The sequence below is a fragment of the Salvelinus fontinalis genome, chromosome 5 (genome assembly GCF_029448725.1).
Source record: "Salvelinus fontinalis isolate EN_2023a chromosome 5, ASM2944872v1, whole genome shotgun sequence".
NCBI lineage: Eukaryota > Metazoa > Chordata > Actinopteri > Salmoniformes > Salmonidae > Salvelinus > Salvelinus fontinalis.
In genome coordinates, this window is record NC_074669.1 from 65,497,451 (window position 1) to 65,523,779 (window position 26,329).

A 26,329-nucleotide genomic window follows, 5' to 3' on the forward strand; every position below is an offset into this window, starting at 1 on the left:
TCCAACAAGCTTTCTCAGTGTTCAACAAGCTTTCTTAGTGTCCAACAAGCTTTCTCAGTGTCCAGCAAGCTTTCTTAGTGTCCAACAAGCTTTCTCAGTGTTCAACAAGCTTTCTCAGTGTCCAACAAGCTTTCTCTGTGTCCAACAAGCTTTCTTAGTGTCCAACAAGCTTTCTCAGTGTCTAACAAGCTTTCTCTGTGTCCAACAAGCTTTCTCAGTGTTCAACAAGCTTTCTTAGTGTCCAACAAGCTTTCTCAGTGTCCAACAAGCTTTCTCAGTGTCCAGCAAGCTTTCTCTGTGTCCAACAAGCTTTCTCAGTGTCCAACAAGCTTTCTCTGTGTCCAACAAGCTTTCTTAGTGTCCAACAAGCTTTCTCTGTGTCCAACAAGCTTTCTCGGTGTTCAACAAGCTTTCTCAGTGTCCAACAAGCTTTCTCGGTGTTCAACAAGCTTTCTCAGTGTCCAACAAGCTTTCTCTGTGTCCAACAAGCTTTCTCTGTGTCCAACAAGCTTTCTCTGTGTCCAACAAGCTTTCTCTGTGTCCAACAAGCTTTCTTAGTGTCCAACAAGCTTTCTCTGTGTCCAACAAGCTTTCTCAGTGTCCAACAAGCTTTCTCTGTGTCCAACAAGCTTTCTTAGTGTCCAACAAGCTTTCTTAGTGTCCAACAAGCTTTCTCTGTGTCCAACAAGCTTTCTCTGTGTCCAACAAGCTTTCTCTGTGTCCAACAAAGCTTTCTTAGTGTCCAACAAGCTTTCTCTGTGTCCAACAAGCTTTCTCAGTGTCCAACAAGCTTTCTCAGTGTCCAACAAGCTTTCTATGTGTCCAACAAAGCTTTCTTAGTGTCCAACAAGCTTTCTCTGTGTCCAACAAAGCTTTCTTAGTGTTCAACAAGCTTTCTTAGTGTCCAACAAGCTTTCTCTGTGTCCAACAAAGCTTTCTTAGTGTCCAGCAAGGTTTCTTAGTGTCCAACAAGCTTTCTTAGTGTCCAACAAGCTTTCTCAGTGTTCAACAAGCTTTCTCTGCCCTTAACCTTGTTCTGAACACCTCCAAAACAAAGGTCATGTGGTTTGGTAAGAAGAATGCCGCTCTTCCCACCGGTGTGATTACTACCTCTGAGGGTTTAGAGCTTGAGGTAATCACACGGCTAGACGGTACACTGTCTAGCCATCTCTTCGTTCAAAGACTCAATCGTGGACACTCTTACTGACAGTTGTGGCTGCTTTGTGTGATGTATTGTTGTCTCTACCTTCTTGACCTTTGTGCTGTTGACTGTGACCAATAATGTTTGTACCGTGGTTTGTGTTGCTACCATGTTGTTGTTATGTTGTGTTGCTGCCTTGCTATGTTGTCTCTTTATGTAGTGTTGTCTCTCTTTATGTAGTGTTCTGGTGGCTCTCTTTATGTAGTGTTGTGGTGGCTCTCTATATGTAGTGTTGTGGTGTCTCTCTTTATGTAGTGTTGTGGTGTCTCTTTATGTAGTGTTGTGGTGTCTCTCTTTATGTAGTGTTGTGGTGGCTCTCTTTATGTAGTGTTGTGGTGTCTCTCTTTATGTAGTGTTGTGGTGTCTCTCTTTATGTAGTGTTCTGGTGTCTCTCTTTATGTAGTGTTGTGGTGGCTCTCTTTATGTAGTGTTCTGGTGTCTCTCTTTATGTAGTGTTCTGGTGGCTCTCTTTATGTAGTGTTGTGGTGTCTCTCTTTATGTAGTGTTCTGGTGTCTCTCTTTATGTAGTGTTGTGGTGTCTCTCTTTATGTAGTGTTCTGGTGTCTCTCTTTATGTAGTGTTGTGGTGGCTCTCTTTATGTAGTGTTGTGGTGGCTCTCTTTATGTAGTGTTGTGGTGTCTCTCTTTATGTAGTGTTGTGGTGTCTCTCTTTATGTAGTGTTGTGGTGGCTCTCTTTATGTAGTGTTGTGGTGGCTCTCTTTATGTAGTGTTGTGGTGTCTCTCTTTATGTAGTGTTGTGGTGTCTCTCTTTATGTAGTGTTGTGGTGGCTCTCTTTATGTAGTGTTGTGGTGTCTCTCTTTATGTAGTGTTGTGGTGTCTCTCTTTATGTAGTGTTGTCTCTCTTTATGTAGTGTTGTGGTGGCTCTCTTTATGTAGTGTTGTGGTGTCTCTCTTTATGTAGTGTTGTGGTGTCTCTCTTTATGTAGTGTTGTGGTGTCTCTCTTTATGTAGTGTTGTGGTGTCTCTCTTTATGTAGTGTTGTGGTGTCTCTCTTTATGTAGTGTTGTGGTGGCTCTCTTTATGTAGTGTTGTGGTGTCTCTCTTTATGTAGTGTTGTGGTGGCTCTCTTTATGTAGTGTTCTGGTGTCTCTCTTTATGTAGTGTTCTGGTGTCTCTCTTTATGTAGTGTTGTGGTGTCTCTCTTTATGTAGTGTTGTGGTGTCTCTCTTTATGTAGTGTTGTCTCTCTTTATGTAGTGTTCTGGTGGCTCTCTTTATGTAGTGTTGTGGTGGCTCTCTTTATGTAGTGTTGTGGTGGCTCTCTTTATGTAGTGTTGTGGTGTCTCTCTATATGTAGTGTTGTGGTGTCTCTCTTTATGTAGTGTTGTGGTGTCTCTCTATATGTAGTGTTGTGGAGTCTCTTTATGTAGTGTTCTGGTGTCTCTCTTTATGTAGTGTTGTGGTGTCTCTCTTTATGTAGTGTTGTGGTGTCTCTCTTTATGTAGTGTTGTGGTGTCTCTCTTTATGTAGTGTTGTGGTGTCTCTCTTTATGTAGTGTTGTGATGTCTCTCTTTATGTAGTGTTGTGGTGTCTCTCTTTATGTAGTGTTGTGGTGTCTCTCTTTATGTAGTGTTGTGGTGTCTCTCTTTATGTAGTGTTCTGGTGGCTCTCTTTATGTAGTGTTGTGGTGTCTCTCTTTATGTAGTGTTCTGGTGGCTCTCTTTATGTAGTGTTGTGGTGGCTCTCTTTATGTAGTGTTCTGGTGGCTCTCTTTATGTAGTGTTGTGGTGGCTCTCTTTATGTAGTGTTCTGGTGGCTCTCTTTATGTAGTGTTCTGGTGGCTCTCTTTATGTAGTGTTGTGGTGTCTCTCTTTATGTAGTGTTCTGGTGGCTCTCTTTATGTAGTGTTGTGGTGTCTCTCTTTATGTAGTGTTCTGGTGGCTCTCTTTATGTAGTGTTCTGGTGTCTCTCTTTATGTAGTGTTGTGGTGGCTCTCTTTATGTAGTGTTCTGGTGTCTCTCTTTATGTAGTGTTGTGGTGTCTCTCTTTATGTAGTGTTGTCTCTCTTTATGTAGTGTAGTGTTGGCTCTCTTTATGTAGTGTTCTGGTGGCTCTCTTTATGTAGTGTTGTGGTGTCTCTCTTTATGTAGTGTTGTGGTGTCTCTCTTTATGTAGTGTTGTATAGTCTCTCTTTATGTAGTGTTGTGGTGTCTCTCTTTATGTAGTGTTCTGGTGTCTCTCTTTATGTAGTGTTGTATAGTCTCTCTTTATGTAGTGTTGTGGTGTCTCTCTTTATGTAGTGTTTTATAGTCTCTCTTTATGTAGTGGTGTCTCTCTATATGTAGTGTTGTGGTGTCTCTCTTTATGTAGTGTTGTGGTGTCTCTCTTTATGTAGTGTTCTGGTGTCTCTCTTTATGTAGTGTTCTGGTGGCTCTCTTTATGTAGTGTTCTGGTGTCTCTCTTTATGTAGTGTTGTCTCTCTTTATGTAGTGTTGTGGTGTCTCTCTTTATGTAGTGTTGTCTCTCTTTATGTAGTGTTGTGGTGTCTCTCTTTATGTAGTGTTGTCTCTCTTTATGTAGTGTTCTGGTGGCTCTCTTTATGTAGTGTTGTGGTGTCTCTCTTTATGTAGTGTTGTGGTGTCTCTCTTTATGTAGTGTTGTGGTGTCTCTCTTTATGTAGTGTTGTGGTGTCTCTCTTTATGTAGTGTTGTGGTGTCTCTCTTTATGTAGTGTTGTGGTGTCTCTCTTTATGTAGTGTTGTGGTGTCTCTCTTTATGTAGTGTTGTGGTGTCTCTCTCTATGTAGTGTTGTGGTGTCTCTTTATGTAGTGTTGTGGTGGCTCTCTATATGTAGTGTTGTGGTGTCTCTATGTAGTGTTGTGGTGTATCTCTTTATGTAGTGTTGTGGTGGCTCTCTTTATGTAGTGTTGTGGTCTCTCTTTATGTAGTGTTGTGGTGTCTCTCTTTATGTAGTGTTGTGGTGTCTCTCTTTATGTAGTGTTGTGGTGTCTCTTTATGTAGTGTTGTGGTGTCTCTCTTTATGTAGTGTTGTGGTGTCTCTCTTTATGTAGTGTTGTGGTGTCTCTCTTTATGTAGTGTTGTGGTGTCTCTCTATATGTAGTGTTGTGGTGTCTCTCTTTATGTAGTGTTGTGGTGTCTCTCTTTATGTAGTGTTCTGGTGGCTCTCTTTATGTAGTGTTGTGGTGTCTCTCTTTATGTAGTGTTGTGGTGTCTCTCTTTATGTAGTGTTGTATAGTCTCTCTTTATGTAGTGTTGTGGTGTCTCTCTTTATGTAGTGTTCTGGTGTCTCTCTTTATGTAGTGTTGTATAGTCTCTCTTTATGTAGTGTTGTGGTGTCTCTCTTTATGTAGTGTTTTATAGTCTCTCTTTATGTAGTGGTGTCTCTCTATATGTAGTGTTGTGGTGTCTCTCTTTATGTAGTGTTGTGGTGTCTCTCTTTATGTAGTGTTCTGGTGTCTCTCTTTATGTAGTGTTGTGGTGTCTCTCTTTATGTAGTGTTCTGGTGGCTCTCTTTATGTAGTGTTCTGGTGGCTCTCTTTATGTAGTGTTCTGGTGTCTCTCTTTATGTAGTGTTGTCTCTCTTTATGTAGTGTTGTGGTGTCTCTCTTTATGTAGTGTTGTCTCTCTTTATGTAGTGTTGTCTCTCTTTATGTAGTGTTGTGGTGGCTCTCTTTATGTAGTGTTCTGGTGGCTCTCTTTATGTAGTGTTGTGGTGTCTCTCTTTATGTAGTGTTGTGGTGTCTCTCTTTATGTAGTGTTGTGGTGTCTCTCTTTATGTAGTGTTGTGGTGTCTCTCTTTATGTAGTGTTGTGGTGTCTCTCTTTATGTAGTGTTCTGGTGTCTCTCTTTATGTAGTGTTCTGGTGTCTCTCTTTATGTAGTGTTGTGGTGTCTCTCTTTATGTAGTGTTGTGGTGTCTCTCTTTATGTAGTGTTGTGGTGGCTCTCTTTATGTAGTGTTGTGGTGGCTCTCTTTATGTAGTGTTGTGGTGGCTCTCTTTATGTAGTGTTGTGGTGTCTCTCTTTATGTAGTGTTGTTGTGGCTCTCTTTATGTAGTGTTGTGGTGTCTCTCTATATGTAGTGTTGTGGTGTCTCTCTTTATGTAGTGTTGTGGTGTCTCTCTTTATGTAGTGTTGTGGTGTCTCTCTTTATGTAGTGTTGTGGTGTCTCTCTTTATGTAGTGTTGTGGTGTCTCTCTTTATGTAGTGTTGTGGTGTCTCTCTATATGTAGTGTTGTGGTGTCTCTCTTTATGTAGTGTTGTGGTGTCTCTCTTTATGTAGTGTTCTGGTGGCTCTCTTTATGTAGTGTTGTGGTGGCTCTCTTTATGTAGTGTTCTGGTGGCTCTCTTTATGTAGTGTTGTGGTGGCTCTCTTTATGTAGTGTTGTGGTGTCTCTCTTTATGTAGTGTTGTGGTGTCTCTCTTTATGTAGTGTTGTGGTGTCTCTCTTTATGTAGTGTTGTGGTGTCTCTCTTTATGTAGTGTTCTGGTGGCTCTCTTTATGTAGTGTTGTGGTGTCTCTCTTTATGTAGTGTTGTGGTGTCTCTCTATATGTAGTGTTGTGGTGTCTCTCTTTATGTAGTGTTGTGGTGTCTCTCTTTATGTAGTGTTGTGGTGTCTCTCTTTATGTAGTGTTCTGGTGGCTCTCTTTATGTAGTGTTGTGGTGTCTCTCTTTATGTAGTGTTGTGGTGTCTCTCTATATGTAGTGTTGTGGTGTCTCTCTTTATGTAGTGTTGTGGTGTCTCTCTTTATGTAGTGTTGGCTCTCTTTATGTAGTGTTGTGGTGTCTCTCTTTATGTAGTGTTGTGGTGTCTCTCTTTATGTAGTGTTCTGGTGGCTCTCTTTATGTAGTGTTGTGGTGTCTCTCTCTAGGTAGTGTTGTGGTGGCTCTCTTTATGTAGTGTTGTGGTGTCTCTCTTTATGTAGTGTTGTGGTGTCTCTCTTTATGTAGTGTTGTGGTGTCTCTCTTTATGTAGTGTTGTGGTGTCTCTCTTTATGTAGTGTTCTGGTGGCTCTCTTTATGTAGTGTTGTGGTGTCTCTCTTTATGTAGTGTTGTGGTGTCTCTCTATATGTAGTGTTGTGGTGTCTCTCTTTATGTAGTGTTGTGGTGTCTCTCTATATGTAGTGTTCTGGTGGCTCTCTTTATGTAGTGTTGTGGTGTCTCTCTTTATGTAGTGTTGTGGTGTCTCTCTATATGTAGTGTTGTGGTGTCTCTCTTTATGTAGTGTTGTGGTGTCTCTCTATATGTAGTGTTGTGGTGTCTCTCTATATGTAGTGTAGTGTTGTCTCTCTTTATGTAGTGTTGTGGTGTCTCTCTTTATGTAGTGTTGTGGTGTCTCTCTTTATGTAGTGTTCTGGTGGCTCTCTTTATGTAGTGTTGTGGTGTCTCTCTTTATGTAGTGTTGTGGTGTCTCTCTATATGTAGTGTTGTGGTGTCTCTCTTTATGTAGTGTTCTGGTGGCTCTCTTTATGTAGTGTTCTGGTGGCTCTCTTTATGTAGTGTTGTGGTGTCTCTCTTTATGTAGTGTTGTGGTGTCTCTCTTTATGTAGTGTTGTGGTGGCTCTCTTTATGTAGTGTTGTGGTGTCTCTCTTTATGTAGTGTTGTGATGTCTCTCTTTATGTAGTGTTGTGGTGTCTCTCTTTATGTAGTGTTGTGGTGTCTCTCTTTATGTAGTGTTGTGGTGTCTCTCTTTATGTAGTGTTCTGGTGGCTCTCTTTATGTAGTGTTCTGGTGGCTCTCTTTATGTAGTGTTGTGGTGGCTCTCTTTATGTAGTGTTGTGGTGGCTCTCTTTATGTAGTGTTGTGGTGTCTCTCTTTATGTAGTGTTCTGGTGGCTCTCTTTATGTAGTGTTCTGGTGGCTCTCTTTATGTAGTGTTGTGGTGGCTCTCTTTATGTAGTGTTGTGGTGGCTCTCTTTATGTAGTGTTGTGGTGGCTCTCTTTATGTAGTGTTCTGGTGTCTCTCTTTATGTAGTGTTGTGGTGGCTCTCTTTATGTAGTGTTCTGGTGGCTCTCTTTATGTAGTGTTCTGGTGGCTCTCTTTATGTAGTGTTGTGGTGGCTCTCTTTATGTAGTGTTGTGGTGTCTCTCTTTATGTAGTGTTGTGGTGTCTCTCTTTATGTAGTGTTCTGGTGGCTCTCTTTATGTAGTGTTGTCTCTCTTTATGTAGTGTTCTGGTGTCTCTCTTTATGTAGTGTTCTGGTGGCTCTCTCTATGTAGTGTTCTGGTGGCTCTCTTTATGTAGTGTTCTGGTGGCTCTCTTTATGTAGTGTTGTGGTGTCTCTCTTTATGTAGTGTTGTGGTGTCTCTCTTTATGTAGTGTTGTGGTGTCTCTCTTTATGTAGTGTTGTGGTGTCTCTCTTTATGTAGTGTTGTGGTGTCTCTCTTTATGTAGTGTTGTGGTGTCTCTCTTTATGTAGTGTTGTGGTGTCTCTCTTTATGTAGTGTTGTGGTGGCTCTCTTTATGTAGTGTTGTGGTGTCTCTCTTTATGTAGTGTTGTGGTGTCTCTCTTTATGTAGTGTTCTGGTGTCTCTCTTTATGTAGTGTTGTGGTGGCTCTCTTTATGTAGTGTTGTGGTGGCTCTCTTTATGTAGTGTTGTGGTGTCTCTCTTTATGTAGTGTTGTGGTGTCTCTCTTTATGTAGTGTTGTGGTGTCTCTCTTTATGTAGTGTTGTGGTGTCTCTCTTTATGTAGTGTTGTGGTGTCTCTCTTTATGTAGTGTTGTGGTGTCTCTCTTTATGTAGTGTTGTGGTGTCTCTCTTTATGTAGTGTTGTGGTGTCTCTCTTTATGTAGTGTTCTGGTGGCTCTCTTTATGTAGTGTTGTGGTGTCTCTCTTTATGTAGTGTTGTGGTGTCTCTCTTTATGTAGTGTTGTGGTGTCTCTCTTTATGTAGTGTTGTGGTGGCTCTCTTGTCGTGATCTGTGTTTTGTCAAATTGTTTCTATATTTTTAATCCCAGCCCCCGTCCTCGCAGGAGGCCTTTTGTCTTTTGGTAGGCCGTCATTGTAAATAAGAATTTGTTCTTAACTGGCTTGCCAAGTTAAATAAAAGTGTAATAAAAAATTAATGAATTAGGCCCTAATCTACGGATTTCATATGACTGGGCAGGAGCCCAGCCAATCAGAAATAGTTTTTCCCCACAAAAGGGCTCCCCCCTCAGACGATCCCGCAGATGAAGTCGGATGTGGAGGTCCTGGGTTGGCGTGGTTACACGTGGTCTGCGGTTGTGAGGCCGGTTGGACATACTGCCAAATTCTCTAAAGCAACGTTGGAGGTGGCTTATGGTAGAGAAAATAACATACAATTCTCAGGCAACAGCTCTGGTGGACATTCCTGCAGTCAGCGTGTCAATTGCACACTCCCTCAACTTCAGACATCTGTGGCATTGTGTTGTGTGTCAAAACTGCACATTTTAAAGTGGCCTTTTATTGTCCCCAGTACAAGGTGCACCTGTGTAATGATCATGCTGTTTAATCAGCTTCTTGATATTTGATATGCCACACCTGTCAGGTGGATGGATCCTCTTGGCGAAGGAGAAACTCATGAAACATGAGACCAACACTTTACATGTTGGGTTTATACATTTGTGTTGAGTGTAGAAAGCTAGTTTGGGGATTGGGGACAGGGCCAGTACATGTTGGGATCATACATTAGTGTTGAGTGTAGAAAGCTAGTTTGGGGATTCGGGACAGGGCCAGTACATGTTGGGATCATACATTAGTGTTGAGTGCAGAAAGCTAGTTTGGGGATTGGGGACAGGGCCAGTATCCTTCAGCATCAACACCATATTACCTTCATTATTAGGCAATAGATTAACAATGTTTTTAATGCCAAACACGACACATATGTTTTGGGAGAAAATCACCAGGATGAACGAAACTCTTATATGGGACTATCGTCTCAAATGATCTCCCTTCGTTCTGCAGTTATATAGTGTAATAACCTGTTCTAGAACCCATGTGTTCCATACTGGGTTCTACAGTTATATAGTGTAATAACCTGTTCTAGAACCCATGTGTTCCATACTGGGTTCTACAGTTATATAGTGTAATAACCTGTTCTAGAACCCATGTGTTCCATACTGGGTTCTACAGTTATATAGTGTAATAACCTGTTCTAGAACCCATGTGTTCCATACTGGGTTCTACAGTTATATAGTGTAATAACCTGTTCTAGAATCCATGTGTTCCATACTGGGTTCTACAGTTATATAGTGTAATAACCTAGAACCCATGTGTTCCATACTGGGTTCTACAGTTATATAGTGTAATAACCTGTTCTAGAACCCATGTGTTCCATACTGGGTTCTACAGTTATATAGTGTAATAACCTGTTCTAGAACCGATGTGTTCGATACTGGGTTCTACAGTTATATAGTGTAATAACCTATTCTAGAACCCATGTGTTCCATACTGGGTTCTACAGTTATATAGTGTAATAACCTGTTCTAGAACCCATGTGTTCCATACTGGGTTCTACAGTTATATAGTGTAATAACCTGTTCTAGAATCCATGTGTTCCGTACTGGGTTCTACAGTTATATAGTGTAATAACCTATTCTAGAACCCATGTGTTCCATACTGGGTTCTACAGTTATATAGTGTAATAACCTGTTCTAGAATCCATGTGTTCCATACTGGGTTCTACAGTTATATAGTGTAATAACCTGTTCTAGAACCCATGTGTTCCATACTGGGTTCTACAGTTATATAGTGTAATAACCTGTTCTAGAACCCATGTGTTCCATACTGGGTCCTACAGTTATATAGTGTAATAACCTGTTCTAGAATCCATGTGTTCCATACTGGGTTCTACAGTTATATAGTGTAATAACCTAGAACCCATGTGTTCCATACTGGGTTCTACAGTTATATAGTGTAATAACCTAGAACCCATGTGTTCCATACTGGGTTCTACAGTTATATAGTGTAATAACCTATTCTAGAACCCATGTGTTCCATACTGGGTCCTACAGTTATATAGTGTAATAACCTGTTCTAGAACCCATGTGTTCCATACTGGGTTCTACAGTTATATAGTGTAATAACCTGTTCTAGAACCCATGTGTTCCATACTGGGTTCTACAGTTATATAGTGTAATAACCTATTCTAGAATCCATGTGTTCCATACTGGGTTCTACAGTTATATAGTGTAATAACCTGTTCTAGAATCCATGTGTTCCATACTGGGTTCTACAGTTATATAGTGTAATAACCTGTTCTAGAATCCATGTGTTCCATACTGGGTTCTACAGTTATATAGTGTAATAACCTGTTCTAGAATCCATGTGTTCCATACTGGGTTCTACAGTTATATAGTGTAATAACCTGTTCTAGAATCCATGTGTTCCATACTGGGTTCTACAGTTATATAGTGTAATAACCTGTTCTAGAATCCATGTGTTCCATACTGGGTTCTACAGTTATATAGTGTAATAACCTAGAACCCATGTGTTCCATACTGGGTTCTACACTGTGTATTGGTCTGGGATAAAGTCTAATGATTATTTAATGACAGTTACCGGGGCGGTGCCGCGGATGTGGTGTCCATTATAGGCAGAGATAGAAAGTTAAACATTTACATAGTAATGGAATCACACACTTCTCTTTAACCCGACAGCGAAACATTTCCGTGTTATCATCTGAAGTGGCTTTAAAAGTGAAATGAAATTCGACATTATCATACCAGCATTATACAGTCGCCTAGTGAAGTTGAACTTACCATTCTGATAGATAGTTGATCGTTGGTTTGATTAGAAGAAAGATCGTTCTGTCTGAAGAGAAACACAGAACAGAATCACCAACTCATTTACAAACCAAAAGCTTCAAACGCCGTCAAAAAGTTTTCCACGTTTACAGTCATGGAAAATAGCCACAGATCTGTGTTTCCATTCATAAAACTGACTGAGTTAGAGAATATAACGTATCCTCTTTTGCAACAGCCACAGCTCGACATTATCTGATCAAATACTGTTGTATCTCGTCGCATCCGTGTTGATAAATGATCCCAGCTACAATCACAGTCCGGTAAAACACACATCACCTAGTTCAGCAGAATAACCACGTCAACAACTCTTCAACTAACGATCTGATGTTGAGCGACGGAAACTTACCGGAGGAGGTCGAGTCTGCACCGGAGCTCACAGTAACGAGAGGGAGAGGAAGAGAGAGGCACCGGTAGAAAGAGTGGAAAAACGAGTCCGCTGCGAGTGAACAGAGACACACCCTGTATGACTAAACAGCTCGGGTTCAGCGGTAGACGGGGAGATGACGTGTTTAATCCCAAACTATTTACACTATTTCAACGTCAGAGTAGTGAAGCAAACGGTTTGTGGACTTGTCCGCGGTGTAAAACCATCTCAATCAAACCGAACAAACGGACAAACCGAGAAACAACTTAATCAAACTGCTGCTAGGGATGACAGTTGAGGATGGTGTGTGCAATCTGTCTCCATAGAAACCGTGCAGGTTCACCTGAACAGGTGACAAGAGATGGAGAGGAGGGGGGGGGGGGGGGAGCAGGGGTTTCTTCATTTTTATTATTTTCTACATTGTAGAATAATAGTGAAGACATCATAACTATGAAATAACACACATGGAATCATGTAGTAACCCGAAACAGTCGCGCAGAGACCGAAATGAAGCGCCCCGCACTCTTGGCCCCGCATTGCCAGTAGTGAACATTTTGCAGAGACGCAATACTATGTTGCATATCTCAATGCGCTGTGCTCTCCTGACGCCAAATAAGCAACACTTCTCAATATTAATTCAATGGATTGTGGTCAGTAAACTCATGGAATATGGTGTCAATAATATACAAATATATTAACAGATACAAATTACAAGTGAATAACTACAGCACAATTTTCCATGAAGAAAAAATGTTGGCAAAAGTATTTGTATCATTATTCTATAGCAATGTTTTTCATTAACCATATAAACCAAGTCCAATATTTGATCGGCAATAAAAAAAAATAAGCCTCATGTTGACGTTGGTCACGTTACTGCCGACTAACGTGAACTCGTCATTCTGCCGCACGGTGCAGTTCCAAAACAATCCACAGGGTGGCAGCCTAGAACACAAAGTAACGTTTTGCATGAAATTATAATCTAGTTAGGTGCAAAATAGCAGGATTGTGATTTTAGACTGCCCCCCTGTGGATAATGTTGGAACTGCGTTAACTCACATTAGCAGTAGGCTTGTATTATGACTGTGGAGTGGAGACACAGATCACCTCTGTAGTAACAACACACATGCACCAGCATACAATTCTTCCTCCAAATAAATATTCACAACGTTTGTGAGTTATATTACACAGCAGTTTGATGTTAGTCCATTCAGTGGCGACCCGTCATTCAGGGCAGGTGGGGCGGTCTGGCGACCCGTCATTCAGGGCAGGTGGGGCAGTCTGGCGACCCGTCATTCAGGGCAGGTGGGGCAGTCTGGCGACCCGTCATTCAGGGCAGGTGGGGCAGTCTGTTTTGGGCCCCACTTGTATAGCTATAATAAATATAAATAAAAATGTTGTTTTTTGTGTGCCTGTTTAGCATGTTATTTGGGCATTAATACCTGTCACATATCAGTTTGCAAACTATGTAAAAAAAAAAAAATTGTTAATAAAGACACAAACATGGTCTCTTTATTCCTTTCTTGATTTAAGGCTCCAAAATGCAGGTGTTTCAGCCGAGGTCAGTGCTTTCTGTGGTTAACCGCAAGCGTTGCAAAGCAATCACTAGTCTGCTATTCGGTGGAGAGGGTGTATGGTCCAAGTCTGGGTTTAAGGGTGTCTTTTCCAAGCTTAAAAGAATAAACTGTCACGATCGTCTTCTTTAGAAAGAGTGGACCAAGGCGCAGTGTGTGCAAAATACATCTTCTCTTTATTTTGCAGAAGAACAAACAAAACAACAAAATGACGAACGTGAAGCTATAAATGACTAAGTGCAAACATGCAACATAGACTAGACATAGACAATTACCCACAAACAGCTAAAGCCTATGGCTGCCTTAAATATGGCTCCCAATCAGAGACAACAATAACCAGCTGTCTCTGATTGAGAATCAATTCAGGCAACCATAGACTTTCCTAGACACCTACACTGAACACTAACCCATCTACTCTATTTAACCCCCTAAACCATACAACACCCTAGACAATACAAAAACACACAAACTTCCCCATGTCACACCCTGACCTAACTAAAATAATAATGAAAACAAAGATAACTAAGGCCAGGGTGTGACATAACCCCCCCCTTAAGGTGCGAACTCCGGGCGCACCAGCATAAAGTCTAGGGGAGGGTCTGGGTGGGCGTCTGTCCACGGTGGCGGCTCTGGCACTGGTCGTGGTCCCCACCCCACCATAGTCACTACCCGCTTTCGTAGCCTCCTCCAAATGACCACCCTCCAACTTAACCCCACTGGATTAAGGGGCAGCACCGGACTAAGGGGCAGCACCGGACTAAGGGGCAGCACCGGACTAAGGGGCAGCACCGGACTAAGGGGCAGCACCGGACTAAGGGGCAGCACCGGACTAAAGGGCAGCACCGGGATAAGGGGCAGCACCGGACTAAGGGGCAGCACCGGGATAAGGGGCAGCACCAGGATAAGGGGCAGCACCAGGATAAGGGGCAGCACCAGGATAAGGGGCAGCTCCGGACTGAGGGGCGGATCCTGGCTGGCTGGCTCTGGCGGATCCTGGCTGGCTGGCTCTGGCGGATCCTGGCTGGCTGGCTCTGGCGGATCCTGGCTGGATGACGGCTCTGGCGGATCCTGGCTGGACGGCTCTGGCGGATCCTGGCTGGACGGCTCATGGCTGGCTGACGGATCTGGCTGCTCATGGCTGGCTGACGGATCTGGCTGCTCATGGCTGGCTGACGGATCTGGCTGCTCATGGCTGGCTGACGGATCTGGCTGCTCATGGCTGGCTGACGGATCTGGCTGCTCATGGCTGGCTGACGGATCTGGCTGCTCATGGCTGGCTGACGGCTCTGGCTGATCCTGTCTGGCGGAAGGCTCTGGCTGATCCTGTCTGGCGGAAGGCTCTGGCTGATCCTGTCTGGCGGAAGGCTCTGGCTGATCCTGTCTGGCGGAAGGCTCTGGCTGATCCTGTCTGGCGGAAGGCTCTGGCTGATCCTGTCTGGCGGAAGGCTCTGGCTGATCCTGTCTGGTGGAAGGCTCTGGCGGCTCCTGTCTGGCGGACGGCTCTGAAGGCTCATGGCAGACGGGCGGCTTTGCAGGCTCAGTACAGACGGGCGGCTTTGAATACTCAGTACAGATGGGCAGTTCATGCGGCGCTTGGCAGACGGACAGTTCAGACGGCGTTGGGCAGACGGGCAGTTCAGGCGCCGTTGGGCAGACGGCAGACTCTGGCCGGCTGAGACGCACTGTAGGCCTGGTGCGTGGTGCCGGAACTGGAGGTACCGGGCTGAGGACACGCATCTCAGGGCTAGTGCGGGGAGCAGCAACAGGACGCACAGGACTCTGGGGACACACAGGAGGCTTGGTGCGTGGTGTAGGCACTGGTGGTAAAGGGCTGGAGACACGCACCATAGAGCTAGTGCGTGGAGGAGGCACAGGGCTCTGAAGACGCACAGGAAGCCTGGTGCGTGGTGTAGGTACTGGTGGAACTGGACTGGGGCGGGGAGGTGGCGCCGGAAATACCGGACCGTGCAGGCATACTGGCTCTCTTGAGCATTGAGCCTGTCCAACCTTACCTGGTTGTATGCTCCCCGTCGCCCGACCAGTACGGGGAGGTGGAATAACCCGCACCGGGCTATGTAGGCGAACCGGGGACACCATGCGTAAGGCTGGTGCCATGTAAGCCGGCCCGAGGAGACGCACTGGTGGCCAGATGCGTTGGACCGGCTTCATGACATCCGGCACAACGCTCAATCTAGCCCGGCCGATACGTGGAGCTGGAATGTACCGAACCGGGCTATGCACGCGTACAGGAGACACCATGCGCTCTACTGCGTAACACGGTGTCTGCCCGTACTCTCGCTCTCCACGGTAAGTACAGGGAGTAGGCGCAGGTCTCCTACCTGACTTCGCCACACTCCCTTTAAGGCCCCCCCCAAGAAATTTTTGGGTTGTACTCACGGGCTTCCAGCCTTGCTTCCGTGCTGCCTCCTCATATCGCCTCCTCTCGGCTTTAGCTGCCTCCAGCTCTTCACGAGGGAGGCGATATTCTCCCGGTTGTGCCCAAGGTCCCTTACCATCCAGTATCTCCTCCCATGTCCATGAATCCTGTGTAGGTGGGTCCTGTTGCCACTTGACACGCCGCTTGGTCCTAGATTGGTGGGTAATTCTGTCACAATCGTCTTCTTTAGAAAGAGTGGACCAAGGCGCAGCGTGTGCAAAATACATCTTCTCTTTATTTTGCAGAAGAACAAACAAAACAACAAAATGACGAACGTGAAGCTATAAATGACTAAGTGCAAACATGCAACATAGACTAGACATAGACAATTACCCACAAACAGCTAAAGCCTATGGCTGCCTTAAATATGGCTCCCAATCAGAGACAACAATAACCAGCTGTCTCTGATTGAGAATCAATTCAGGCAACCATAGACTTTCCTAGACACCTACACTGAACACTAACCCATCTACTCTATTTAACCCCCTAAACCATACAACACCCTAGACAATACAAAAACACACAAACTTCCCCATGTCACACCCTGACCTAACTAAAATAATAATGAAAACAAAGATAACTAAGGCCAGGGTGTGACATAAACATTCAACATCATGGGCCATAAAAGGTTGAATACATTGGCCGTGCTGTCAATCCAACTGGAAACTCAGAACTTGGAAATCTCAGACTTCAGTGAGTTCAAGACAACTGGGAACTCAGAAAACAACCAGCTCTGACTGGGAAAATACGGTCATCCAACTCGGAATTCCAAGTGGGGAACTTTCTAGAGCTTCGACCTGAAGATCACTGACGTCATGATTGAACCTTGTTATTATCAGAGTTCCCAGCTGTCTTGAAAGCATCATAAATCCAGAGCATGCCAGACTTTGATGACAAAATTTGATGACAAAATTTGATGACAAAATTTGCCCACGAAGGACCGCTGCGCCACCTTCCTGTTCAAGTGAGCACAGCACAACAAGGTGAGTCCAAAAATGTATTGTCTGCCGCTGCATAAGTGATGTAATATGCCAGGGAGATATGTATACTGTAGCTAAGAAAGTAATACTAAGTGTATGTTGTGTAGTAAGCTGTTAGTAGCCCATGTGCCTCACCCTAATCATTTGGTCCCTTCTCCCCTCATAACTTCACCTACTGTTCTGACTTGGTGGCGCACATGTAGCCTATAACCTGTTTTAGAGAAATGTCATCATCGAATATTGTAAGAGCTTTCATTGTCTGCTTATATGCCCCCTTTATTTATCCTGCAGTTCTGACTTGGTGTACAGGGAGAATACTGTAAGAACCGCCCATGTTCTGAATTCTGTACCTGTACATTTCAAAAGTGCTGAACAAATAGTTATATTGACTACGCCCATCCTAGCTCGCTCATTAATGTCTTAATCGAAGTTAAGGATTGCCTCTTATCTGCTCATTGTTCCCTTATGCCATAGTTTGTACATCTCCATTGTCATTAGAAACCACATTTGTTTAAGCAAGTCAGCCATATCAGCTATGTTTTATTAAAAGGCAGTAAATGAGGCTGAATGAACTGTTTCTCTGCCAGACAAGGCTCCGCTGGTAGCCAGGTGTAGCAGTGGTAAGGTGTTGGTACTGCTGATGGGACAGCTTTATGTAGACCCTAACAGTTTGTCAGCACCGTTTGTCACCGTTAAAGTGCAATTCATGTATTGTTTAGTGGCTTTGCTGGCATGCATCTAACAAATGTTTGGCAAGTTTGTCCCACCAAGATGTACACACTAAAATTGCCACTGTTCCCCTCTCCATCTCTCCCTCTCTCTCTCTCTCTGTCTCTCTCTGTCTCTCTCTCTCTCTCTCTCTCTCTCTCTCTCTCTCTCTCTCTCTCTCTCTCTCTCTCTCTCTCTCTCTCTCTCTCTCTCTCGTCATCACTCTCTCTCTCTCTCTCCCTCTCTTTCTCTCTCTCTCCCTCCCTCCCTCCCTCTCTTCCTCTCACTCTCTTTCTCTCTCTGTCTCTCTCTCTCTCTCTCTCTCTCTCTCTCTCTCTCTCTCTCTCTCTCTCTCTCTCTCTCTCTCTCTCTGTCTCTCTATCTCTCTCCCTCTCTCCCTCCCTCCCTCTCTTCCTCTCCCTCCTTCTCTCTCTCAACACACCATACCAGACTACAGTCTCTGCTAAGTGCATTAGTCATATTGGCACAGGGAGTAGAGGGAAGATACATAGTGTCAGGTTCCATCTCTACGGGGAGGTATTTCTGCAACAGCTGAAAGTCGGAAAATAATGTGGTTTTCCAACAGCTAGGCTCAGATCAACAGGCCAGTTGTGCCACAGATGCAGTAAAGAGTTTAACAGCTAGGCTCAGATCAACAGGCCAGTTGTACCACAGATACAGTAAAGAGTTTAACAGCTAGGCTCAGATCAACGAGGCCAGTTGTGCCACAGATGCAGTAAAGAGTTTAACAGCTAGGCTCAGATCAACGAGGCCAGTTGTGCCACAGATGCAGTAAAGAGTTTATCAGCTAGGCTCAGATCAACAGGCCAGTTGTACCACAGATACAGTAAAGAGTTTAACAGCTAGGCTCAGATCAACGAGGCCAGTTGTGCCACAGATGCAGTAAAGAGTTTAACGGAACGCAGACTGTGGGGGATGGAAAACGAACGCTGGATGGCCTCACATTTAACACGTCTGATCTAACATAGTGCACATCTGTCAAATCCGTCATTGCATCGTAACAGGCCCACTGTGTGGTTACGAAAGTCCCATTTTGAAATATTTGTCTGTTTTCGCTGCATAACATTTAGAAGCCGCCCCTTTTCAGGTTTAGTAGAAGAGACTGCTAAATGCTAACTCCTGGTAGCATAGCATAATCATTTAGTACTGTTCATATCCACCAGATGAATCATTTAGTACTGTTCATATCCACCAGATGAATCATTTTGTACTGTTCATATCCACTAGATGAATCATTTAGTACTGTTCATATCCACTAGATGAACCATTTAGTACTGTTCATATCCCCCGGGTGAATCATTTAGTACTGTTCATATCCACCAGATGAATCATTTTGTACTGTTCATATCCACTAGATGAATCATTTAGTACTGTTCATATCCACTAGATGAATCATTTAGTACTGTTCATATCCACTAGATGAATCATTTAGTACTGTTCATATCCACTAGATGAATCATTTAGTACTGTTCATATCCACTAGATGAATCATTTAGTACTGTTCATATCCACCAGATGAATCATTTAGTACTGTTCATATCCACTTGATGAATCATTTTGTACTGTTCATATCCACTAGATGAATCATTTAGTACTGTTCATATCCACTAGATGAATCATTTAGTACTGTTCATATCCACTAGATGAATCATTTAGTACTGTTCATATCCACTAGATGAATCATTTAGTACTGTTCATATCCACTAGATGAATCATTTTGTACTGTTCATATCCACTAGATGAATCATTTAGTACTGTTCATATCCACTAGATGAATCATTTAGTACTGTTCATATCCACTAGATGAATCATTTAGTACTGTTCATATCCACTAGATGAATCATTTAGTATTGTTCATATCCACCAGATGAATCATTTAGTACTGTTCATATTCCCCAGATGAATCATTTAGTACTGTTCATATTCCCCAGATGAATCATTTTGTACTGTTCATATCCACTAGATGAATCATGGCCAAATTGTTTCCTGTTTCAATCATGTCTTTGATCACGTTCGCGTGGGTCATACAAAAACACTGTGCTGATTGGTTGATGATAGAGCAGGTGCTGATTGGTTGATGATAGAGCAGGTGCTGATTGGTTGATGATAGAGCCTCCAACAATGCAGATGCTGATTGGTTGATGATAGAGCCTCCAACAATGCAGGTGCTGATTGGTTGATGATAGAGCCTCCAACAATGCAGATGCTGATTGGTTGATGATAGAGCCTCCAACAATGCAGGTGATGATTGGTTGACAATAGAGCCTCCAACAATGCAGGTGATGATTGGTGGACAATAGAGCCTCCAACAATGCAGGTGATGATTGGTTGATGATAGAGCCTCCAACAATGCAGGTGATGATTGGTTGACGATAGAGCCTCCAACAATGCAGGTGCTGATTGGTTGATGATAGAGCAGGTGCTGATTGGTTGATGATAGAGCAGGTGATGATTGGTTGACGATAGAGCCTCCAACAAGGCAGGTGATGATTGGTTGATGATAGAGCAGGTGATGATTGGTTGATGATAGAGCCTCCAACAATGCAGGTGCTGATTGGTTGATGATAGAGCAGGTGATGATTGGTTGACGATAGAGCAGGTGCTGATTGGTTGATGATAGAGCCTCCAACAATGCAGGTGCTGATTGGTTGACGATAGAACAGGTGCTGATTGGTTGATGATAGAGCAGGTGCTGATTGGTTGACGATAGAGATTCATTGTCATCTCTCTATCAGGTCCATTATCGTGTTCTGTGACAACACGGGCCGCCCCACTGAGGTGCTGATTGGTTGACGATAGAACAGGTGATGATTGGTTGATGATAGAGCAGGTGCTGATTGGTTGATGATAGAGCAGGTGCTGATTGGTTGACGATAGAGCAGGTGATGATTGGTTGATGATAGAGCAGGTGCTGATTGGTTGATGATAGAGCAGGTGCTGATTGGTTGATGATAGAGCAGGTGATGATTGGTTGATGATAGAGCAGGTGCTGATTGGTTGATGATAGAGCCTCCAACAAGGCAGGTGCTGATTGGTTGATGATAGAGCAGGTGCTGATTGGTTGACGATAGAGCCTCCAACAATGCAGGTGATGATTGGTTGATGATAGAGCAGGTGCTGATTGGTTGATGATAGAGCCTCCAACAATGCAGGTGACAACACGGGCCGCCCCACTGAGGTGCTGATTGGTTGACGATAGAGATTCATTGTCATTTCTCTATCAGGTCCGTTATCGTGTTCTGTGACAACACGGGCCGCCCCACTGAGGTGATGATTGATTGACGATAGAACAGGTGCTGATTGGTTGATGATAGAGCAGGTGCTGATTGGTTGACGATAGAGATTCATTGTCATCTCTCTATCAGGTCCGTTATCGTGTTCTGTGACAATACGGGCCACCCCACTGAGGTGATCTCCACTGTAAAGTAGGTCAGGTTCCTCTTCACGAGTGGCTGATCTGTCCTGATGACCTGGTTGGACATGACTCCAACAGGGTCACCAGGAGGGATCAGCCAATGAAGTTGGAAGTCCCACCCCAGTTGACTACCAGAGGAGGCTGGTGGAAGCAGCTATAGGAGGACGGGCTCATTGTAATGGATGGAATGTAAAAAAATGGCATATGGAAACCACATGTTTTGACTTTGATTAGGATCTGAACAGATTTGGGTCCTCAGATCCTTAAAAGGTTCTACAGCTGCACCATCGAGAGCATCCTGATCCTGGTCCTGGTATCATGGCAACTGCAAGGCGCGACAGAGGGTAGTGCGTACGGCCCAATACATCACTGGGGCCAAGCTTCCTGCCATCCAGGACCTCTATACCAGGCGGTGTCAGTGGAAGGCCTTAAAAATGGTCAAAGACTCCAGCCACCCTAGTCATGGACTGTTCTCTCTGCTACCGCACGGCAAGCGGTACCGGAGCGCCAAGTCTAGGTCCAAGAGGCTTCTAAACAGCTTCTACCCCCAAGATATAAGACTCCTGAACATCTAATCAAATGGCTACCCAGACTATTTGCATTGCCCCCCCCCCCCCCTTTACGCTGCTGCTACTCTGTTATCTATTCATAAGTCACCTTACTGACTAACCGGTGCCCCCGCACATTGACTCTGTACCGGTACCCCCTGTATATAGCCTCCACATTGACTCTGTACCGGTACCCCCTGTATATAGCCTCCACATTGACTCTGTACCGGTACCCCCTGTATATAGCCTCCACATTGACTCTGTACCGGTACCCCCTGTATATAGCCTCCACACTGACTCTGTACCGTAACACCCTGTATATAGCCTCCACATTGACTCTGTACCGGTACACCCTGTATATAGCCTCCACATTGACTCTGTACTGGTACCCCCTGTATATAGCCTCCACATTGACTCTGTACCGGTACCCCCTGTATATAGCCTCCACATTGACTCTGTACCGGTACCCCCTGTATATAGCCTCCACATTGACTCTGTACCGGTACCCCCTGTATATAGCCTCCACATTGACTCTGTACCGGTACCCCCCTGTATATAGCCTCCACATTGACTCTGTACCGTAACACCCTGTATATAGCCTCCACATTGACTCTGTACCGGTACCCCCTGTATATACTCTCCACATTGACTCTGTACCGGTACCCCCTGTATATAGCCTCCACATTGACTCTGTACCGGTACCCCCTGTATATAGCCTCCACATTGACTCTGTACCGTAACACCCTGTATATAGCCTCCACATTGACTCTGTACCGGTACCCCCCTGTATATAGCCTCCACATTGACTCTGTACCGGTACCCCCCTGTATATAGCCTCCACATTGACTCTGTACCGGTACCCCCTGTATATAGCCTCCACATTGACTCTGTACCGGTACCCCCTGTATATAGCCTTCACATTGACTCTGTACCGGTACCCCCTGTATATAGCCTCCACATTGACTCTGTACCGGTACCCCCTGTATATAGCCTCCACATTGGCTCTGTACCGGTACCCCCTGTATATAGCCTCCACATTGACTCTGTGCTGGTACCCCCTGTATATAGCCTCCACATTGACTCTGTACCGGTACCCCCTGTATATAGCCTCCACATTGACTCTGTACCGGTACCCCCTGTATATAGCCTCCACATTGACTCTGTACCGGTACCCCCTGTATATAGCCTCCACATTGACTCTGTACCGGTACCCCCTGTATATAGTCTCCACATTGACTCTGTACCGGTACCCCCTGTATATAGCCTCCACATTGACTCTGTACCGGTACACCCTGTATATAGCCTCCACATTGACTCTGTACCGGTACCCCCTGTATATAGTCTCCACATTGACTCTGTACCGTAACACCCTGTATATAGCCTCCACACTGACTCTGTACCGTAACACCCTGTATATAGCCTCCACACTGACTCTGTACCGTAACACCCTGTATATAGCCTCCACATTGACTCTGTACCGGTACCCCCTGTATATAGCCTCCACATTGACTCTGTACCGGTACCCCCTGTATATAGCCTCCACATTGACTCTGTACCGGTACCCCCTGTATATAGCCTCCACATTGACTCTGTACCGGTACCCCCTGTATATAGCCTCCACATTGACTCTGACCGTAACACCCTGTATATAGTCTCCACATTGACTCTGTACCGGTACCCCCTGTATATAGCCTCCACACTGACTCTGTACCGTAACACCCTGTATATAGTCTCCACATTGACTCTGTACCGGTACCCCCTGTATATAGCCTCCACACTGACTCTGTACCGTAACACCCTGTATATAGCCTCCACATTGACTCTGTACCGGTACCCCCTGTATATAGCCTCCACATTGACTCTGTACCGGTACCCCCTGTATATAGCCTCCACATTGACTCTGTACCGTAACACCCTGTATATAGCCTCCACATTGACTCTGTACCGGTACCCCCTGTATATAGTCTCCACATTGACTCTGTACCGGTACCCCCTGTATATAGCCTCCACATTGACTCTGTACCGTAACACCCTGTATATAGCCTCCACACTGACTCTGTACCGTAACACCCTGTATATAGCCTCCACATTGACTCTGTACCGGTACCCCCTGTATTTAGCCTCCACATTGACTCTGTACCGGTACCCCCTGTATATAGCCTCCACATTGACTCTGTACCGGTACACCCTGTATATAGCCTCCACATTGACTCTGTACCGGTACCCCCTGTATATAGCCTCCACACTGACTCTGTACCGGTACCCCCTGTATATAGCCTCCACATTGACTCTGTACCGGTACCCCCTGTATATATCCTCCACATTGACTCTGTACCGGTACACCCTGTATATAGCCTCCACACTGACTCTGTACCGTAACACCCTATATATAGTCTCCACATTGACTCTGTACCGTAACACCCTGTATATAGCCTCCACATTGACTCTGTACCGGTACCCCCTGTATATAGCCTCCACATTGACTCTGTACAGGTACCCCCTGTATATAGCCTCCACATTGACTCTGTACCGGTACCCCCTGTATATAGCCTCCACATTGACTCTGTACCAGTACCCCCTGTATATAGCCTCCACATTGACTCTGTACCGTAACACCCTGTATATAGCCTCCACATTGACTCTGTACCATAACACCCTGTATATAACCTCCACATTGACTCTGTACCGTAACACCCTGTATATAGCCTCCACATTGACTCTGTACCGGTACCCCCTGTATATAGTCTCCACATTGACTCTGTACCGTAATACCCTGTATATAGCCTCCACATTGACTCTGTACCATAACACCCTGTATATAGCCTCCACATTGACTCTGTACCATAACACCCTGTATATAGCCTCCACATTGACTCTGTACCGGTACCCCCTGTATATAGCCTCCACATTGACTCTGTACCGGTACCCCCTGTATATAGCCTCCACATTAACTCTGTACCGTAACACCCTGTATATAGCCTCCACATTGACTCTGTACCGTAACACCCTGTATATAGCCTCCACATTGACTCTGTACCGTAACACCCTGTATATAGCCTCCACATTGACTCTGTACCGGTACCCCCTGTATATAGCCTCCACATTGACTCTGTACCGGTACCCCCTGTATATAGCCTCCACATTGACTCTGTACCGGTACACCCTGTATATAGCCTCCACACTGACTCTGTACCGTAACACCCTATATATAGTCTCCACATTGACTCTGTACCGTAACACCCTGTATATAGCCTCCACATTGACTCTGTACCGGTACCCCCTGTATATAGCCTCCACATTGACTCTGTACAGGTACCCCCTGTATATAGCCTCCACATTGACTCTGTACCGGTACCCCCTGTATATAGCCTCCACATTGACTCTGTACCGTAACACCCTGTATATAGCCTCCACATTGACTCTGTACCGGTACCCCCTGTATATAGTCTCCACATTGACTCTGTACCGGTACCCCCTGTATATAGCCTCCACATTGACTCTGTACCGGTACCCCCTGTATATAGCCTCATTATTGTTATTTTACTGCTGCTCTTTAATTACTAGTTATTTTTATTTCTTATTTGTATTTTTTAAACTGCATTGTTGGTTAGGGGCGTGTAATTAAGGTCTACACCTATTGTATTCGGCCCATGTGACTCATATAATTTGTTTGATTCTGTTTCATTAATTCCATTCCAGCCATTACAATGATCCCGTCCTCCTATAGCTCCTCCCACCAGCCTCCTCTGTTGGCTACATTTAAACGGTGGAAGCCCTCAATGGGGCTGCCCAAGCTAATACAACCTGTTTCATGCTCTATGGTAAAGAGCAACTACAGAATCAGTTGTCTGCAGTCAAAAACATCATGACTTTCGATCACATGATTTGTATAAAGTTCGTGCAGCGAACGGCTGTGTTCGAGAGGATCAAAAAACGCAATGTATCATGGGTAGTTTGTGACTGACTGATCTACAAATAATGAGTCATCATTTATGATGTAAGGTGATTTGTAGATCATTGAGTCGGCAGTCGTGTTGATCCTCTCGAACACGGCCATCATGTAGGCACAAATCGGGTCCATTTCTATCCCCCTTAACGCAACATACCAAAGACTTGACCATCTGACAAAAGTGATCTGCTCGAACGCGCCCATTACCCACCAGACTCTCCGCTGCGCTACTGAAGCGTCCACTGTTGTGTCGGGCTTGGACCAGTCCACCTTCTAGACTGTTCGTTAATACTAACTACACAGAACACCTCACACACACACCTCTCTCTCTCTCACCCAACCTCCAATACTTCACTGTAATATCTATTGTCTTGTTTACAAACGACGCGAGGCTACGGGAGGATCTATTGGCTTTTTCTCCGGTTCTCGTCCACCCCCCCGCCGAACGGCACAATGGAATATGACTGGCAGCATATGAAGCGGGTGAACCGTCGCGGTGTGATCATATCGCCCAAACTCAGCAGCTGGTTGCAGCAGAGCAGATTTGACAACAGACCGACATACGGGACCGAACCTTACCGAACAGGATGGAGTGGCAACCGATGGAGATCAACCCGGAGGTAGAGAATCATCATCATGAATATGTTGTTTTAATACGTCTGTCAAAAAGACTGAGACTTAAAATAACGCACCTGCTCGATTCTAACGTTCTCTCATTGTCTGTCTAAATGATGTCTCCTCCCTTTCTCTTTGTGTCTGTGTTTCAGATGCTGAACAAGGTGTGTATTTAATATCGCTGAGTCATAACCGATATGATGACCGGTGTGTGTGTGTGACGTTACAACCAGACAGCAGGACGTTGTAACCAACAGGTGGGTTGTTATGGACCTGGCTCGGTCTGGAGTTAAAGAGATAGACGTTATGATCAGATTATCAACTGAACGGCAGCGCCGACAGAGGTACACGAGATGAAACTGCCGTTAGAACATAGCCTAGCCCTAGTAGACTACCGTGCGTCTCCCCGGTAGCATCTCTGCCACGCTGCGCCTGGTGCCCCACCCGGTGTCTAGGATACAGGGTGTGGTCTGATGGAAGGATGGAGAGGGAGACTAAAGATCAACTTGTCTCTGGGTCTGATTTTGAAGTTAATCGCTATTCATTTGGGACAGGCAGCCGTGCGGTATTAATGTTCTGATAAAGACGTTAGAACAGCGAATATTTGCGTAGTGATTATAATATTATTGATGTACGAGGCCTGTTCTGCCGAGTCATCATGGACATTTAATCTCCATTACCATGGAGTTGACAAGTCGGCCTCAACAAACCATCTCCGAGTTTTCTACTCTCTCTTCTGAGGTCATTTAACTGCTCTGTAAATCACATTTT

The 26,329-nt window shown here is 44.7% G+C and overlaps 3 protein-coding genes across 3 annotated transcripts in view; 1 reads left to right on the forward strand and 2 right to left on the reverse strand.

Annotated features, from left to right (window-relative positions):
- Positions 1 to 11,328, reverse strand: part of LOC129856040 (annexin A5-like) — a 128,508-nt gene extending 117,180 nt beyond the window's left edge. Inside the window, exons 1-2 of the mRNA XM_055924176.1 lie at positions 11,297 to 11,328; positions 10,906 to 10,957 (exon numbers count right to left, since the gene is read on the reverse strand). Coding sequence (XP_055780151.1) covers positions 10,906 to 10,908 — 3 coding nt within the window. The 5' untranslated portion in view covers positions 10,909 to 10,957; positions 11,297 to 11,328. The remainder of the gene's footprint in view (positions 1 to 10,905; positions 10,958 to 11,296) is intronic.
- The window catches only part of LOC129856038 (annexin A5-like), a 34,043-nt gene extending 22,714 nt beyond the window's left edge, over positions 1 to 11,329 (reverse strand). The window contains exons 1-2 of the mRNA XM_055924173.1: positions 11,297 to 11,329; positions 10,906 to 10,957 (exon numbers count right to left, since the gene is read on the reverse strand). Of these exons, the coding sequence (XP_055780148.1) occupies positions 10,906 to 10,908 (3 nt within the window). The 5' untranslated portion in view covers positions 10,909 to 10,957; positions 11,297 to 11,329. The remainder of the gene's footprint in view (positions 1 to 10,905; positions 10,958 to 11,296) is intronic.
- Positions 11,330 to 25,396: 14,067 nt separating this feature from the next.
- LOC129856039 (ubiquitin carboxyl-terminal hydrolase isozyme L1-like) overlaps positions 25,397 to 26,329 on the forward strand; it is a 55,260-nt gene continuing 54,327 nt past the window's right edge. Inside the window, exons 1-2 of the mRNA XM_055924174.1 lie at positions 25,397 to 25,563; positions 25,711 to 25,722. Coding sequence (XP_055780149.1) covers positions 25,531 to 25,563; positions 25,711 to 25,722 — 45 coding nt within the window. The 5' untranslated portion in view covers positions 25,397 to 25,530. The remainder of the gene's footprint in view (positions 25,564 to 25,710; positions 25,723 to 26,329) is intronic.